The sequence below is a fragment of the Trichechus manatus genome, unplaced genomic scaffold, assembly GCF_000243295.1.
Source record: "Trichechus manatus latirostris isolate Lorelei unplaced genomic scaffold, TriManLat1.0 scaffold00020, whole genome shotgun sequence".
Lineage (NCBI taxonomy): Eukaryota > Metazoa > Chordata > Mammalia > Sirenia > Trichechidae > Trichechus > Trichechus manatus.
This window is the reverse complement of record NW_004443956.1, coordinates 862,662-882,122: the sequence shown is the minus strand read 5'-3', so window position 1 is coordinate 882,122 and position 19,461 is coordinate 862,662. Positions and strand designations below refer to the sequence as shown.

General features: G+C 38.3%; 1 protein-coding gene across 3 annotated transcripts in view; it reads left to right on the top strand.

Moving 5' to 3' along the window:
- CHL1 (cell adhesion molecule L1 like) overlaps positions 1–19,461 on the top strand; it is a 110,732-nt gene that overhangs the window by 27,999 nt on the left and 63,272 nt on the right. For 2 of the 3 annotated variants that reach the window (XM_004372698.1, XM_004372696.1), the window contains exons 4-7: positions 8,538–8,660; positions 9,760–9,930; positions 10,880–10,927; positions 13,181–13,301. In XM_004372698.1, coding sequence (XP_004372755.1) covers positions 8,538–8,660; positions 9,760–9,930; positions 10,880–10,927; positions 13,181–13,301 — 463 coding nt within the window. The remainder of the gene's footprint in view (positions 1–8,537; positions 8,661–9,759; positions 9,931–10,879; positions 10,928–13,180; positions 13,302–19,461) is intronic. The other variant, XM_004372697.1, reaches the window with a different exon arrangement.

Here is a 19,461-nt window from a genome sequence, read left to right as displayed (position 1 = left end):
TTTGCTTGATATATTTTTTTCCATCCTTTGATTTTTAATAAATTCATGTCTTTGTTTCTAAGGTGTGCCTCTTGTAGACAGCATATTGATGGATCCTGTTTTTCTATCCATTCTGTCACTCTCCATTTCTTTATGGGTGCATTTTGGCCATTTACATTCAGTGTAATTACTGATAGGTGTGAGTTTATTGCCGTCATTTGGTAGTGCTTTTTTTGGGGTGCTGGCATTTTCTTTGTTCTTCTCACTCTCCTGTGCTGAATTCCTTTGGTTTGTGGATTTTTTTTTCATTTCTTTTGTTTTTGTAAGTTTTGTTTTTACTGAGACTTTATGTTTTTCTTCTTTAATTTGGTGAGTAGGTTTGTTAAATTTCTTTGTGGTTACCTTGAAATTTACCCTTATCTTTCCAGGTTGGAACCAGTCTACTATTACTTGGTATCGTATTGCCTTCCTCTCTGTTAGAAGGTTCTATACCTACACTGTTTATTCCCTATTTTATTGTTGTGATGTTGTTGTCATTTACAGATTAACTTCTCTGATTCCCTGTTGTAATTTCTTCCGTTTTGGATATTCCTTAAGAGTTCATTTCCTAGGTTGGTATCTGGCTAATACAATCCAGTGTGTTAGATTCAGCCTGTGGTCTGATGTTGTTTGTTCTCAGATTGAAGGATTCCCTTTAATAAGTCTTGTAAGTTTGATTTGGTTTTTACATAGTCCTTTAATTTCTGTTTATCTGGAAATGACCTAATTTCACCATCATATTTGAACGAGAGTTCTGTGGGATATTTTATTCTTGGCTGGCAATATTTTTCTTTCAAGGTTTTATATATGTCATCCCATTGCCTTCTTGCCTGCATGGCTTCTGCCGAATAATCTGAGTTTACTCTTATTGTTTCTCCTCTGTATGTGACTTTGTGTTTTTCTCGAGCTGCTCTTAGGATTCTTTGTTTGTCTTCAGTTTTAGTGAGTGTGATTATGATATGCCTTGGTGATTTTCTTTTGGGGTCTATCTGATATGGGATTCGTTGAGCTTCTTGGATGGTCAGCTTTTCATCTTTCATGATTTTGGGAAAATTTTCTGTCAGCAATTCCTCGATGATCCTTTTTGTGTTTTCTGTTTTGTCCCTGTGTTCTGGAACTCTGATCACTCACAGAGTTTTGCTTTTGATTGTATCTACATAATTCTCAGGGTTTCTTCATTTTTCTTGGTTCTTTTTTTCTGATTTTTCCTCAGACAGAGTTGTATTCAAGTGTTTGTCTTCAGTTTTGCTGATCCTGTCTTCCACAATTTCAAATCTGCTCCTCAGCCGTTCTATGACACTGTCCATTTCTGAAATCTTCTTGTTTATCTTTTGGATTTCTAATTGTTGTTTTTGTATGATTTCTAGTTGTGAATTTATTTTAGCATTCTGTTTCTGTATTATTGTCTTGAATTCTTCCCTTTTTTGTCTGTATTTTCCATGAATTTGTCTGCCTTTTCCATGAATTTGTCTATTTTTTCCCTAATTTTTGTCTGCTTTTTGCTTCAACTCTTGGATGATTCTGAATATTAGAGATTTGAATTCCCTATCAGGTAGTTCTAGTGCCTTTTCTACTGGAAAGTCATCTGGTGTTTTATTTTGGATGTCTACTGGAAACCTCCTGTCCTGTTTTTGTATATGTTTTGATATCGTCTGCTGTCTTCAGGGCATTCAGTAGTTATTTTCCTTATTTATTGATTGTGGATTTTTCTGTTTCATCCTACTTTTTGTTTATTTGGTTATGTCTGAGCAGGTGGGTTGTGAGTTCTTTGTTGTTTGCACATTTGTGGGAACTATTCTTTTCACCTCCTTCTCCAATGGGGAGGGTCTGTCACTCAGGTATGGTACAGCAGGGCAGGTCCAGCTGAAGTGGAGTTGCTAGGTTGGGTTGTTTGTGGCACGTACTAGAGCCAACAGGGTGGGCCAGGAATCAGTGCAGGGTAGGTTCTTGTAGGTGGTGCCTGTGCTGCTTGGGGGTGTGATGTTCAGCACACAGTGCAGGTAGGCAGGAAGGAGGGGGGAGACTGTGATGTGTTGAGCTAAGATGGGTATGGGAAAGAGGAGAGAGAGGAGAGAGGAACAGGAGCCAAAAACATACACACAAACAAGAAAGAGTACTAAGGGAGCTTGCTATTGGACTAGAGACACGAGAAGCTGAGAAATGGAGAAAAACAAAAATTTTAAAAAAGGGTAAAAGAAAAAAATGAATAAATTGAGAAACTGGAAATGAAGAAAGACAAAAAGGGACAAAGAGAGAGAAGAAAACAAAACGAAGAAACAAAAAACATAAACAAACAAAAAAACCAAGAGGAAAAGAAAAAAGAAATGCCCCCACGGATGTCACTGTGTGTCTGCACAGAGTAAGGGAGTATCTCCCAAGCCACGCAGCAGTGCCTGGCCAGAAGTGGCTCCCAAGCTGAGAAAAGAAAACAAACAAATCAAAACAGAACAAATTCAGAAAAAAAAAATATGCCCCAGGGTCCCACCAGCGTGTCGGCACAGGCCAGGAAGCAGTTCCACAGTCAAGCAGCACCTCGCAGCCCCCCAGGAAGAAGCAAAGATGTCCACGGAGCCAGGTATTTGAGAGAAAGGAGGGGGAGGTGATGAGAGGTAAAGAAGAAATCTAATGAAACAGAAAAAAGCAACACCAGCAGCCAACAAATAATGCTCAGGGAGCCGGCCCATACGGGCGGGTGGAATCCAAGTGACACTGGGGTGGAGCTGGCGCTTTCTGTCCAAGCGGGGGTGAAGAAAGTTGGGAGGTGGTAAAGTGTATATTATCAGTTACCAGTTGTTCTGTCTCCTGCTGGAAGCTCCATGAAGCTGCTTTCTGGTACCCCCTGTTCGCTGATCTCCAATAGGAGTCCAAGATGGTGGATCCATGCTGCAGTAGCTGATAGGGGGCCTCTGCACGTATCTGTCCTCGCTCTCTGTTCTTGGTCAGTTTCTTATTCCATTCGGTCCTGGGCTGAGTTCTTTATCTCTTCATTTGATGCTTAGGGTTCCAGGACTGACGTGTGACTCTGTTTGACGTAGTTTTTGGGGCCTTTGCTGTGGAGGGACTGTGTGGTGCTTTTGAATATAGCGTCATGTTGCCCAAAAATCCTCAATTAAATCTTTTTAAAGGCAGAAACTGGAGTTAGGGGTGATACAGAATGTAAGCTCAGTAACATGCATTCATGATAATGATGCTAATTGCAGGCAATTTGTCAAGTGCATTTACTCTCAACGTAAGGCACTCAAAAGCCTACTAGGCCAATCCTGTAAACAGAGGTAGAAGTCAAAATAGATAAGCTCTTTGGCATAGGAAGGCTATCCCATTGATGGGAAGGGTGGGAACAATACTCTAAAAGAAAAAAACATAGGTTCTACATGAGATCCACAGCATTCCTCCCCTCTCGCCACCTCCTCACTTCTGAGAAAGTTAGTTCAAAATATTTGCATTAAACTACTGAAATTGTTAAGATATAAGCTACAGGGAAAATCAGCAGAAATCTATTTTCCATTAGCCACTGTCACTTCTCTACAATGTAGCTGCATGTGCATAGCAAAGTAAAACTATTTGGATAATACCAAATGCAAATCCAACCCAACCCATTGCCGTCGAGTTGATTCCAACTTATAGTAATCCTACAGAACAGAGTAGAACTGCCCCATAGGGTTTCCCAGAAGTGGCTGGTGGATTCAAACTGCCTACCGTTTACTTGATTTACAGCCAACCTCCTAACCACTGCGCCACCACGGCTCCATTTGGATAATAGCTAATGTGTATTGAGTACTTTCTAAGTGCCTGGCAATATTTTTAATTGATTTACTCTAAATCTTTTATTTAAAATTTGATGCAAATCTTTGAGTTAGGTTAATTACATTTCCTGTTTTATGGATGAGGAAACTGAAGTACATTAAGCAACATGTTCAAGGTTGCAGAGTAAGTGATGAAACCAAGATTCACCTCTAAGCAGTTGACTCCAAAGTCCATGTGCATAACCCTGATGCTGTCTATACAGGGTTGCCTCTACCTTGATCATTCAGGCAACACATGCTCTAGATAAGCTAGAAGGAGGTGAACTTTTTTGTTGAAAATATCTCTGCAGTAGAGAATCAGAGTCATGTAGAGTCAGGAGAGTATAGGGAAAATTTTGATTTTATTTCTTAAGTGCCAGAGAAAGATAATCTGTAGAGGTACACAACCTGACAGTGGTTCAGTTGCCAATATCTTTCTTCACTGCAGTGGTTAGTTAGTATGAATTATATTTAGTTAAATGACCCTAATGACATTTTCATAATTATTCTCTGCTAATAAGCAGTTTGGCATGGTGGGATTATACAGTCTAGGTTTTACAGCATTCTTGTATTAAGAGGCTTCTAACCTAGTGAGGCTTTTGAGGAACCCAAAGAGATGGATTCAAAGGATTTTAGGATTCCAGAGAAAAGTAAGTGGAGATGCAGAAAAGAAAAGATATTGGTCTGCAGCTACACAGCCAGTTAATTTTAGGGTTTTGGCTAGAACTCAGTTTATGCTAAAGCCCCATCGAATGTCCTAAGAAGATTAAATTCTTCAGGAATTTTCTTTATTTCAAGTACACAGATAATATTTTCTCTATATCAGGTTGAAAACATTGAGATGGTGAGTTTCCAAAACTTGTAGAGTTCCTACAGACTTCTCACTTGTTAAGTTTCCTGTGTCTTGATACCTCCAGTAAGAAGACTGGTGTGCAGCTCATTTATCTCTAGGAAACATTTTCCATACTAGATTCTAACTGGAGAAATTTTCAGAAACCTAGCCATGAATATATTTGAGTGTCACTTATACCCTTGGAGTTGTTACTAGAAATTTGTCTACTATACTGAATAATAACTGTGAAAGCGTACTGGAGAATAGTAAAGAGACAGATGCAGTGATAGACATGATTTGCTGATGCACGAAGAATGATGAAAGGAAACTGACTTCATCTCAACTGGGTTATTATGGAATTCCCAAACAGTCTTAAAGTCTTCATTACCAATACCAGTTGCCCATGAGTTGATTCCAACTCATGGTGACCCTATGTGTAGTGTGTTAGAGTAGAACTGTGCTCCATAGGATTTTCAATGGCTGAATTTTTGAAGTAGATTGCCAGGCCTTTCTTCTGAGGTGCCTCTGGGTAAACTCAAACCTCCAACCTTTTGGTTAGCAGCTGAATGTGTGAACTGTTTCCACCCAGGGACTCCAAGTCTTGATTCCAGTTGCCATCTAGTGAACTCCGACTCATGGCAACCCCACGTGTTCTGGGTAGATGCTAATGTGCAATTAGCATCTGATCTCATTGCAGAGAGGCCATTCCCGGGTCAAGTCCAGTCTTGTTGAAACACAGTTGGATGATTTTGTTTTTGGTGCTACTAGAATATCCATTTGAAATATGTTGGCAAATCAAAGGAGTGTAGTTGCCTCACACAAAAGAAAACATGAGGGTTTACAATTTACTTTTAAAAGTATTGCATCTTTCCAAACTCAACAATGCTAATGTCTATCACCACAGGAACTCAATTAGCAAAAGTCATTGGTTAGTTACTTTTAAATGGAGTCATTTCTTTATTTGAATTAAGGTAGACTTCATGCCTCCTGTTGAGTTACAGTAATTAAATTCCACATTTATCTGTGAGTGTTAAAAATTTTCATTTTCTAGCATGGCCTCGGGCTTACTAAATAGTTTCAAAATCAAAGAGTAGAGACTAATAAAAGTTGACAAATTAATGCCCTTTACAGTATCTCTTCCAAGGTCTTAAATTAATAAATGTGTGAATATTATTGCTTGTTTCCAGATATTAATTTCATCTTTAGTTAAAAGCTGTTCCAAAGATCTATGGCAGCTGATAAAGTGGTTTGATAGACAAGTAGTAGACTCGTAAATTATATTTTATTTTTCATTATCGATGCCTTGAAAGCCAGTTGAATTATATAGTTATATAGAATTAGTGTTTTTTAATCTAGATTTAATTAATGCCGGGATGATATTGCTTCACTGGCAGTACTATCTATTTGAATCGTTAGATTTTTCATATGCTCTGAGGGTGCTGCTCTCTAATTCAGGAATTATATATCTTATTAATTAGCTACTTTACATTATAAATCGCTCGGTGAGCTACATATTTATATTGTTGTAGTGTGCCATCAAGTTGATTCTGACTCACAGCAACCCTATAGGACAGAGTAGAACTGCCCCATAGGGTTTTCTAGGCTATAATCTTTACAGAACAGATCACCAGGTCTTTTCTCCTTCAGAGCCCCTGGTGGCTTTGAACTGCCAATCTTTTGCAGCTGAACCCTTAAAGTTTTCGCCACCAGGGATGCTTTTTATTTATGTTAGGTAGTGCAAAGTTCACTTGTTTTAGAAGAGGATTACATATTTTTTCCATTTTATAATCTATATTCCCCTACCTCTATTGTCTCTTATAGCTGAGTATAAACAGACTCAAAAACTACCCAACAACAAAGCTAACTTCAATGCCAATGAATTCTGGACTTCAGTTATAGCAGGTTACACTAAACAAGTGATTTGAAATTGAAGCTTTGGATATATAAGAGTTTTGTAAGTTACTACACCTGTTACTGCAAAATGACCCGCATACCTGTCGCCTTCAAACAAAGCCAAGGCTTTACCAAATAGGTGGCATTAATATTTTATCTACAACAATCTTGACATAGTAAATATGCTTTCCTGTCGTTTGATGAAAATGTCTTGCTACCCATAGCAAAAGCATGATTCAAAGATGGATGCCATTTCAAATGTATTTCCAGGTTTACCAAGAAAAATCCAACAACCATCTGCTAGAATGTCAAGTCTCATAAGATTAAAAAGCAAAAAAATAAAGAAATAAATAGTAATCCTAACCCTAAGTTGACCAAAATAGAATCTACCAAAGGACTATCACATAACTATAAAGAGAACTGAAGTCTGCCTACTAAACTTGCAAAGACCCTGTGCTAACCACACTGCCCCCTGTTACGTCAAGTCTGGAAAGGTCCTTGAACTTAGACAAAAAGCAATTCATTGTAACCAGCTGGTGTATCCGTAAACAAAATGTCAGCAAATTCCCTCAACCTCTGAGGAGTTGAAGCGGGGAGACTGGGGCAGAAGAGGACAAAAATACAAAAAATATACAAAGCTTCTCAGGAAGAAATTTTACAATAAATGAGTGTATCTTTAGACTTCCAATAATAATGATAATCTCTTGTGAACCACAGTTTAAGAAAGAAATATGGAAATGAGATACCACCTAATAGACTCCCTCTAATCAGGAATATTATAAAGGTTCTTTTTAAGTCCTTCTCTTCCATAAGAAATGAGCTCTGGTAACACAGAGATCAAGTATTTGGCTGCTAACCAAAAGGTCTTCGGTTCCAACCCACTAACGGCTCTGAAGGAGGAAGATGTGGCAGTCTGCCTCCATAAAGATTACAGCCTTGGAAACCCTAGGGGGCAGTTCTACTCTGTCCTGTAGGGTCACTGTGTGTCGGAATTGACCTGAAAGCAATGGGTTTTGGTTTTCTTCCGTAAGATTTACCTGTGTAATTCTATAATGGAAATGCCTCAACAAAGTTGAAAGGCACTAATATAATGTTCAGGCAGAATACATTTTGAATTTTCTTATGAACTAAAATGAAACCCCTTGCCCTTGAGTGGATTTCAACTCATAGTGACCCTATAGGACAGAGTAGAACTGCCCCCTAGGGTTTCCAAGGAGCAGCTGGTGGATTCGAACTGCTGACCTTTTGGTTAGCAGCCAGGCTCTTAACCACTGCACCACTAGGGCTCCTTCTTATAAATAGGTTCATATAAATCTTAAACTTTGGTGTTGGATTTCAAATTCTGCTTTGTTCTGACTTACACTCCCATTGTAACTCTATTGCTCTTTTAGCAGATTGGCTGCAGCATGAAAGAAACAATAGGCTGACATATTGGAAGGTCTCATTTCCTACATCAATTTCATTTCATTTAAAATTTCATTTCCTGGGAGTGATTCCAGTGTGAATGACTCTCTTTGCAACTCAAAGTGGTCCTGTTGGATTTTCCTTGCTTTCTCACTGATACCCCATATGGGTTTTGAATTTTTTATTTAGTTTGGCTAATGTTGTGAATGGACTGTTTGGCGGTTACATTCAAAGACTTCACAGTAAAGCAAGAGATAGAGAATATGTAACTGCCTGAAAAAGAAATCACAGTGTTTGGAGAAAAAAAAGATTGTGTATCAATCAAAGCTAAAATGAGCAAGCCATGTGACTCAGGGTTTGCACAGCACGGTCATTCCTCAGGGACTGATAACTATAAAACGCAGAAGTATTTTACAGGTTGTAAAAGGGTGCACAACATATTCTTAAAAGTATTTGTCTCTGCGAGGGGAGATGTAAGATCCAGAATCTGGAGTATCTAATTTATTCAAATGTACTAATTTTTTAAAAGAAAAATGTATTAAGCAATTACTTGTGACATTAAAAGTCAATTTTTAACATAATGTCTTTAAATGATTTATTTACACCAGGTGTTCCAAAATTCCCGAAAGAAAAAATTGACCCTCTGGAAGTGGAGGAGGGAGATTCGATTGTCCTCCCATGCAACCCCCCCAAAGGCCTTCCACCTTTACACATTTATTGGATGAATATTGGTAAGCCAGGTTCTGTTCTGTCCGTAGGAGGGCATTTTAATTTCATGCATCATGGCAGATAACATACTGAAAACAAAAATAAAAATTAATATTAGGTATCATTGTGAAATCAAATAGAGTTTTGAAAAATTAGACCTGCTTTCAGTCAGCCCGTAGTCCTAAATCTACAATGATGGGTATACATGAAAACACTAAAATATCACCAAATATACCTCTTGATTTTACCATATTAGAAAAGAGCAGAGGCTGCTTTTATGTTAGAAAACGTCTCTGAGGAAAATACATCCATATTCCAATTAACTTTCTTACCTTTGGAATATAATCCCTGTTAAAGTTAAGGATGGCTTGTGTCTGTGTTGCTAGCTTTATATTTCTGTGTTAATAATATTTCTATGTTAATAATGTTAGTAATGTTCCATCTGCTAAATACAGTGGTCCACAGAGAAATTAATATTACCTTTGTGTTTAATTTGGTGACTTGACTTGAAATTCCAGCTTCTTTTAAATCCCACTTCTGGCTTATGTCTTAGCAACGCTTCCTAAATACTTTCTCATTTTGGCTCATGAGAAAAATGATAGTATTTGTACAGAAATCAGAAGAAAGCAAATGAAGCTGCTCTTGGCTGCAGCCAAATAGTCTCAGACTCTAGTTACCCTAGAACCTGCTGGCTGCATCCGGGGCAGAGAGATTAATTTCTCAGACATCTTTTGGGGAGCTCTGTTTGGAAGAAATGTGATCCTAGGAAATTAACAATTGTAATTAGACCCATTATTTGATTTGACCAGTTTTCAGATAAGCAAAGGCAGACAGGAAGAGCCACCCTAGAGGCCCAGACTGTAAGGAGAAGTGGACATGCCCAGACAAACTGTCCACTAGTGGACTTTTTTGGTCAATGATGAAAAGCATGCTCCTAGTTTTATTTATTCATTTTTTCTTCTTGCTCACCCTCTGCTCCTATAGTAAGATCAGACTTGCTACGAATAGGAAGAATAGACAAGAAAAGAAAAATAAAATGAAATTAAAGACAAGAAAATGAAAAGGAGATGAAGCACAGTAAGGGTCAGGTGTCCCCTTTAATAATAAGACATTTCTTTCCAGAATTAGAACACATCGAGCAAGATGAAAGAGTATACATGAGCCAAAAGGGAGATCTGTACTTCGCAAATGTGGAAGAAAAAGACAGTCGGAATGATTACTGTTGCTTTGCTGCATTTCCAAGATTAAGGACTATTGTACAGAAAATGCCAATGAAACTAACAGTTAACAGTTGTAAGTCCAAATTATTTATCGTTCCATCGTGGATGCTGAATGCAAATGTGTCTATAATTTCATTCTGGCTGAAGCCTTTTAAAACTGGGTTGATATTTTCCACCATTGTCTAGTGCAACTCTAGAGACTTCATCCGGATGAAAGAGACATCTGCAGCTGCAAAGCCGCAGTAGCTCTGTCTCTGGCAGCCAGAAAATCAAATCTCAATTCACGGTACAAATGTATTTCATTTGACGTCTGCTTAGTCGTTTTCAGTGGAAAAAAATGCACAATGAAATTCCAGAGTTTTGTAAGCAACTGTCAGACATTGATTCACTGCGGTCTTGGATAACCCAGCCAGCTGGAAATGGTTGGTGGGAGGAAATATCAAAAAAGAGTTAAAAATAAAAAGATGCAGTAGTAACATTTTTATTATAGCAAGCCTTTTTTGCCCCACACACCTCCCTCCCCGACAGATTGGCAAAGTTAGCTGAATTGTTTCTCTTCCCAACTTGATGATGCCTGCAGATGCCAGTCTGGGTTCCCAAATGGGAAAAAGTAATTAGTGAGAGGAAGAATCATAAGATTCAAAGGGCGTAGATAATCCCCAACAGTTCACCGAATGAATAATTGGCTCTAATATAGACGAAAGTTGGCATTACCATTTCATTGTCTGATCTGGTCTGCAATTTTTTCATTGTTATGTGTAGATACATGACGGCAGGGCTTCACTAGAGCATCCTTTTGGTAGTCTCCATTGTCTGATTCGGATCCTTTCTGTGGACACGCAAGATGAAGCTCGTTGGAGATCTTTTTTAATTATATCCCCAAAGACAATGTTCTAGTGAGGCACTGTTCTATCCCATTTTGTAATGCTTCTAAGAGAAAAATAAGGCTTTTCATTCTTTATTGATAACAGCATCTACCATTATGTTTGCATTTTGTTTCCTTCCATCTTTTCTTATTTCAGTAAAGCATGCTAATGACTCAAGTTCATCCCCAGAAATTGGTTCCAAGGGTAAGTGGAACACGTGTAGAGTGTTGGCATTTATTTTTACCTTTAGTAGCTCATTGTCATCTCAGAATTTGGACTTTTCCTTTTAATGCTTTTGTGAGTTTATTGAAATACTTATATTTCCCGTTAAAGAAAAGGCCTTACCATGATGTATTCTATTGTTTCCCTCCCCCTTAAATATATGCAAAGGAAATGATCTTTATGAATATATAACTGCATATATAAATATATGTTTACATAATATGTAATACATATAAAAGATAGATTTTTCTGTGTGATATACAAACATATATATAAAATATATGCAACTACATGTCTTTAATAGGATAATTATTTTGAGTCACCCAAAATGTCCCCCATGGTACATAAGTTAATAGTTCTTACATAAGGAAAGGAAAAATAAACGGTTGTCAACAGAGCTAGAGAAAACACTGAGTTTACAGATGTTAAAAGGATATTTTTTGCAAGACTTTTTTGGGATATTTAATATGCAATGTGTATTATGACTCTGAGAAAGAAAACAGTGTTTCAGCATTCTCCAAACTCATTTGTCCATGAAACCTCTCCCTCCTCCTTCCCATAGACTATCTTCCAGAGCTGGTGCTCTATGGAAGATGCCTGAGTAAACCTCAATTCTACAGTAGGCTAGCTTTCACTAATGAGAGGAATCATTTACATGAATGCAACAAATATTCTTTAAATCATTTGGAGCAGTGGCTAATACACTAGCAAATCAGTCGGGGTGGGTGGAGGTTCCCCTTGGTGCACCCTCAATTTAAAGATGGACTGCTTAAATGTACATTCCCAACATGATTTCCTTTGAGATCTGTAACTCAATCATATATATATACATATGAGAGCCCTGGTGGCACAGTGGTTAAAGCGACTGACTGCTAACCAAAATGTTGGCAGTTCGAAATCACCAGTGACTCCATGGGAGAAAGATGTGGCAGTCTGCTTCTGTAGAGATTTACAATGTTGGAAATCCTACTGGGTCACTATCAGTCAGAATCGACTTGATGGCAGTGGTTTGGTTTGGGTTTATACATATATATATATACACACACACATATGTACAGGATTGAGTTAACAATGTGTATATTGTTACATGTCCACAGCACTGAATAACAATCATTGCCCAGAGTACATGTTCAACAATGACTTTTAGAAAAATGAGCCCTTGTAAGGAAGCTACAGTAAGGTATACACTGCTTCCAGGGCCTTTCATTCCTCTCCACAGAGAGTAGAATGTCATCTATTTTGTTCTCTTTCCATATCATGTCAAGTCACATTGACATTGGATGGGAAATACAATTTGGGAGAACATTTGGAAAATGAAATAAAAAATTGCAGTGAAAATTGAAATCTCTCAATTCGCCATTGTATTTGAAAAGTATTCATAGAAAATAAGAAATGGAACATGTCGATATGCAGTTAGTGAGAATGCTGGCTAATCATTCCCTAAAATGCTGTTTCTCTGTGAAGGTCTAAGACTATAAGAGTTGCTTGAAGAGCTTGATGAGTTCATAGATGCCTAGTGCGCATCATAGACTTCCTGAATCAGAATTTCTGGATGCAGAGCCCAGAAAGCTTCATTTTAACAAGAACCCTATATAATACTTAATAAAAACAAAAACTTATTGCTGTTGAGTCGATTCCAACTCAGAGTGATCCTACAGGATAGGGCAGAACTACACCATAGGGTGTCCAAGGCTGTAATCTTAATGGAAACAGATTGCCACACCTTTCTCCCTCAGACCAGCTGAGGGGTTCGAACCTCTGATCTTTTGGTTAGCAGTCGAGCACTTAACCTTTTGCCACCAGGGCTCCATATATAATACTTTAGCACACTAAATTAAAGAAACACACACACACAGAACCGTAAAACATGACCAGGGATGATTAAAGTACAGAATATAAAATCATAGACTATCAATTAATTTAAGGGCTTACATCAAGAAATTAATTATATTGAACAGTGTTTGAACTTCTGAATTAGAAGATGTGGTCTAATCATAACCTTCATAAACCTTGGTGCTACACTTAGTTAACACATCTGTGTGACAAGCCTTGCTTCATGTTCAGAGAGAAGAGGAATCTATTTAAATGGAAATATATATGTGTATACGTGATGCACTCACACACTCACATAATACATACATCCGTCCATTCATAGGTATGTTTTAAGAAAGATTTAGTGCCACAAGACTTTAACCATCTTAGCTTGAAAAAATCTGAGACTTTTCTGTTTTATAGCCAATTCGATCAAGCAAAGAAAACCCAGACTGCTGCTGCCCCCCACGGAGATGGGAGGTCAGTCCTCAGTCATCATCCTCAAAGGGGACACCCTGCTGCTGGAGTGTTTTGCTGAAGGCCTGTGAGTAACCTGACCCCTGTTTATGACTTAGCCAGGCCAGTTCTGTGAAGAATAAGACATTGGTTAAGAGTGTGCCTAGCTACACATGTAAAAATGTTATGCGTGTCTAGAGGAAGTAATCTGCACTTCCCTCTCTAGACTTCAGTCTGGGACTGAGATTGATTTATAATTAGATCCCTCTGTCAGTCTGTGATAGTGTCAATGTAGGGGGCAATGACATCATTCTCCTGAGCTTAAATAGGGGGATGCCATCCTTAGAACATAAGGTTGATAGTAGTCAGCCCATTACTACCAATGCCAGGGCTTTTTTAATCTGTGCTTTGTTATCTTGCCCACTCCTGCTTGTTGTGCTACTAGCTCTGCTCCCTTTTCAGATTCCAAGAGCCCTGCTTATCTATAGTTTAATCTGCTGCCCTTTGCATACATAGAGGAGGTCCATTCTGTGTCATATAGTTTGCCGTCAAAGCATACATTATCATAACTTTTTTTTCACACTTGAAAAAGCAATCTGCTTTTCCAAACGTTCCAAGAAAAGCCTGAAGGACCTCTACTTGATTGCCTGGTGGATTCGAACTGCCAGCTTTTTGGTTAGCAGCCAAACTCTTAACCACTACACCACCAGGATTTCCGAAGATTGGCAGTTCAAATCCAGCCACTCCTTGGAAACTCTGTGGGGCAGTTCTACTCTGTCCTGTAGGGTCGCTGTGAGTTGGAATTGACTTGATGGCAACAGGTTTAGTCAGTCCCTGACTCATGGCAACCCATGCGCAATGGAACGAAATGCTGCCCGGTCCTGTCCCATCCACATGACTAGTTGGGGATAGGGCCTTTATGATCCATAGAGTTTTCATTGGCTAATTTTTGGAAGTAGATCACCATGCCTTTCTTCCCCAAAGACCCTCTTATTTAATATTTGGTCTTACAAGATCACCTGTTTCCTACCACTACACGTCTGTCCTTACATTGGGTATGTCATAGGTTAATGCATTCCACCTTCTCAGCATCTAAGTTTTACTTCTTAAACCATAATCAGTTTGTAAGTTAAGGGCTTCTTATAGCCAGGAGTCTAGATACAGAACTAGGACTTGAAAATGTAAAAATCATGTTCACTCATAGTTCAGTGTATTCTGAATGACTGATTTTAAATTGGTTCATGAAGGAAAGAGCAGATTTTAATCCTCATTTTACAGCCAATAAGCTTTGTAAATTTCTCTTCCCATCCAGCAAAATTATGCAGGTTGCTTATCTGTCTTAAATTGCCAGTGTGTATTGATGTAAGCTAGTTACCTGTGCTGTGACGTGGCTTCTGTTCAAGAAGCGTGGTCTTTTTGTATTGTTTTAGAAGATGGAAAGCCTCAGATTCCATTTGAATCATGATGATAATCACCTGCTCTATTGGTCTTATTTATTTAAATGGTAGAAATTAATTTTTTCAGGGTTCATCACTATTTTGGGTTGACTCTTTGGGCAGGATGAACATTTCAGTAATTCTTTTTCTCCTATTTCCCACAAATGCCATCATTTGCTTCTTGACTTGCTTGGCGTCTTCACAGCTTGTCTTCAAAATATTCTAAATGCTTCTCTCATGTGCCTCTTAGAAAATGAAATGTCATGAAGCAACATGTAAAAAGAAAGTGGACCTCAATACGTGGTGTCCTTGGTATGACCATTCCTGATACATTGTCCTAAATTCTCACTTGAAGTGGTTCCTTCTTACTCGTACTAGGTTTGCATTGGGTGACCCATGTATCCTCTTTGAGATGAAGGGGATATATTTGCACAAAAGTACTTTTTAAAATTTTCTTGAAGAATTTTTAAAAATTATATGTGTTCTACAGTAAAAAAATATATAGCTATGACGTATTATGCTCTATGTGTCAGATACTATATTTTGCACTTTACATGCATTAGCTCATTTTTTCCTCCCTACTTTTCATGGCTATTAATATTCCCACTTGCAGATTAGGTAAATGAAGCTCAGACAGTTTAATTCATTTCTCCAAGCATAGTGTAAGGTGCAGCTGGGATTCCATCCTGCCTGTCCCCAGAACCCTAAACTACCTTCAAATATAACTACATCAGCAGGATATTTAAACCAAATGAGCTATTCAGCTCAGTTAGGTGGGGAAAAACACAGCAAAACAATACAAAAAAAGAGTGACATTATCTCTGAATGTATGTTGTTATTGTTTGTGCCATTGCATCTATTCCGACTCATAGCAGCCCTATAGGACAGAGCAGAACTGCCCCATAGAGTTTCCAAGGAGCGGCTGGTGGATTTGAACTGCCAACATTTTGATTAGCAGACTGAGCTCTTAACCATTTCGCCACTAGGTCTCCCTCTGAATATATAGAAGTGGCATGTAGTAGACATTTCAGTAAATGCTAGGTAATAATGAGAATGTAGATAAAATTTATTACAGCAAAGGAGTTTTTATAGGGGAAACCTGTGTCAGGAGTCTACGTTCTATAGATTCTGCAAGTAAGGTGGGAATTATGAATGATCAAAATTACATTCTGAATCTCATTCAGAAGAGTAAGGTGTTCACATCCTGAAAGAAGTACAAGACTACATTCACGCACCAATCCACACTCACTCACACCCTTTGCAGTGGTGGTGGACTCATCTGCCCTGGTCAAAATGTTTTGCCTCTGTCTTTTGAAAATTCGTTAGTTCAAGTTATGTATGATTCTTTTGCCACATTGTAATCAAAGGAAGTATAGGAATAAAAGCTGGCTGAACAAGGACCTGGATGAAAATTTTAGATCATGAGAGAGTTCTTGTTTGTGTATAAAAATAGATTAAGCAATATATTATCCCTCAACATTTCATTGCTCAAATGTTGTTATTAAATGATGCTTTAAAAAAAAAAGAAAGAAAAAAAAATTGGCAAGCATATAGCTGGAAATTCTTGCAAATATGTAGACATGTTCCTAAATAAATTTTGTCTCATGTTCACCTGATACTTATAGATAATGATTTTATTTTATTCTTTTTTAAATTTGATTATAACATTTTAATATATTATAATTAATTAATTTTTAGTGCTTTAGGTGACAGTTTACAACTCAAAATAGCTTCTCATTCAAAAATTTATACACATATTGTTTGGTGACATTGGTTGCAATCCCCACAATGTGATAGCACTCTCCCCTTTTCCACTCTGGGTTCCCCATATCCATTTGTCAAGTTTTTCTGTCCCTTCCTGCCTTCTCATCTTGCTTTAGGACAGGAGCTGCCCAATGGGTCCTGTATATTTGATTGCCCTAAGAAGCACTCTCCTCACGTATATTATTGTTTGTTTCATAGGCCTGTCCAACTTTTGTCTGAAAAGTGGGCTTCAAGAGTGGTTTCAGTTCTGAGTTAGTAGATATCTGAGGGCCATAGTCTCAGGGATTCCTCCAGTCTCCGTTAGGCCAGTAGGTCTGGTCTTTTTTTATGAATTTGAATTTCGTTCTACATTTTTCTCCCACTCTGTCCAGGACCCTCTATTGTGATCCCTATCAGAATCGCTCGTGATGGTAGCCGGGCACTATGTAGTTCTTCTGAGCTCAGGCTGGTGGAGGCTGTTATTCATGTGGTCCTTTACTCCTTTGGACTGATATTTTCCTCGTGTCTTTTGTTTTCTTCATTCTCCTTTGCTCTGGACAGATGGGACCAATAGATGTATCTTAGATGACTGCTCATGAGCTTTTAAGACCCCATATGCTACTCACCAAAGTAGGATGTAGAACATTTTCTTTATGAGCTGTGTTATGTCTGTTGACCTAGATGTCCCCCTAGACTATGGTCCCCAGCCTTCAGCCCCAGCAACTTGGTCCCTCGAGGTGTTTGGATGTGTCTAGGAAACTTCTATGCCTTTGCCTTGGTCAGGTTATGCTGACTTCCCCTATACTGCATGTTGTCTTTCCCTTCACCACAGTTGACACTTCTCTACTATCTGGTTAGTGATTTCCCTTCCCCTTCCCTCCCTACCCTTGTAACCATCAAAGAGTGCTTTTTTCTGTGTGTAAACCTTTTCTTGAGTTCTTATAATAGTGGTCTCATACAATATTTATTCTTTTGTGATTCACTTATTTCACTTAGCATAGTGCCTCCCAGATTTATCCAAGTTGTGAGGTGTTTCACAGATTCATCACTGTTCTTTATCATTGCATAGTATTCCACCGTGTGTATGTGCCATAATTTGTTTATCTGGTCATCTGTTGATGGGCACTTAGGTTGTTTTCATCTTTTTGCTATTATGAATAGTGCTGCAATGAACACGGATGTGCATATGTCTGTTCATGTGATGGCTTTTATTTCTCTGGGATGTACCTAGTAGTGGGGTTGCTAGATACTATGGCGTTTCTATTTGTAGCTTTTTAAGGAAGAGCCATATCGTTTTCCAAAGTGGTTGCACTGATTTACATTCCCACCAGCAGTGCGTAAGAGTTCTAATTTCCCCGCAACCGCTCCAACATTTGTTATTTTGTGTGTGTGTGTGTGTGTGTTTGTTTTTAGTGCCAGTATTTTTGGGGCGAGATGGTATCTCACTGGAGTTTTCATCTGCATTTTTCTAATGGCTAAAGATCGTGAGCATTTCTTTATCTGTCTGTTAACCACCTGAATGTCGTCTTTGGTGAAGTGTCTGTTCATATCCTTTGCCCATTTTTTAATTGGGTTATTTGTCTTTTTGTTGTTCAGGTGTTGTAGATTTTAGAGATTAGACCCTTGTCAGATATGTTGTAGCCAAAAAATTTTTTCCCAGTCTGTAGGTTCTCTTTTTACTTTTTTGGCGAATTCTTTTGATGATCATAAGTGTTTAATTTTAGGAGCTCCCAGTTATCTAGTTTCTCGTCTGGTGTTTGTGCCTTGTTAGTTATGGTCTTTCTACTATTTATGCCATGTAGTGGGACTCCTATCATTGTCTCTAATTTTTCTTCCATGATCTTTATCGTTTTAGGTTTTATATTTAGGTCTTTGACCCATTTTGAGTTAGTTTTTGTGTATGATGTGGGAGATGGATCTTGTTTCATTTTTTCACAGATGGATATCCAGTTATGCCAGCACCATTCGTTAAAGAGACTGTCTTTTCCCCATTTAATAGACTTTGACCCTTTGTCAAATATCAGCTGCTCATAGGTAGATGGATTTACATCCGGGTTCTCAATTCTGTTCCTTTGGTATATGTGTCTATTGTTGTACCAGTACCATATTTTATTCTTTCAAGTAATAGGTATTAGAGGATTAGATCAATTTTAAAAGATGACATTTAAAAAACAAATGAAATAAAACAATAGAAAGTGAGATGCTTGCACTATTAAAGCATAGATTCATGAAAAAAAATTCTATTTTGATGAAACTAACCAAAAGGCCAGAGGTTCAAACCCACCAGCCACTGCAAGGGAGAAAGTTGTGGCAGTCTGCTTCCATAAAGATTATAGCCTTGGAAGCCAATTTCTACTTTGTCCTATAGGGTTGCTCTGAGTTGGAATTGACTCAATGGCCATGGGTTTTTGTTTTTGTTTTTGTTTTTTTTTGGTGCCAATTTAGCAGCCTGTAACTTGGCAAACTGCCATTTTGGCAGATGGAGTGAAAAGTAAGCAGTTAGGACACTTGGATTATGCATCCTATTAGGTGATGTGCTCAGAAAGCCAATAGCTAATATACACTCACAGTGCCTGTCTGAACATCAATCCCATTTCCTACAGAAGTGTGCCATAAGGCCGCTAGGTGGCGCAGTTTTGGCTCCACTGCTAACTTAAAGGTTGGTGGTTCAAATCCATTCAGCGGCTCCTTAAAAAATAGGCCTGATCATCTGCTTCCATTAAGATTACAGCCAATAAAACCCCATGGAGCAGTTCTACTCTGTAACACATGGGGTTGCCATGAGTTGGAATCTACTCCACAGAAACTAACAACAACAACAGATGAGTGCCATGTGCTCTAAGCCTAGTAAAATATAAAGTAGTTGTTCTAGATCCGTAAATAGCTAAGTCCTTGAGCATGAGCAGAGAGAGCAAGTGAGAAGTGAGTTTCTTCCCGGAGAGTAGATATGTGTAAATTCAAGGGCCTTCATCTGGACCTCCAATATTTTTTGCATAATAGCAATTATTTTAACCATTGCCTATTAATACAAATAATTTGAGATATCGGACACAAACAGTTTGAGATAAT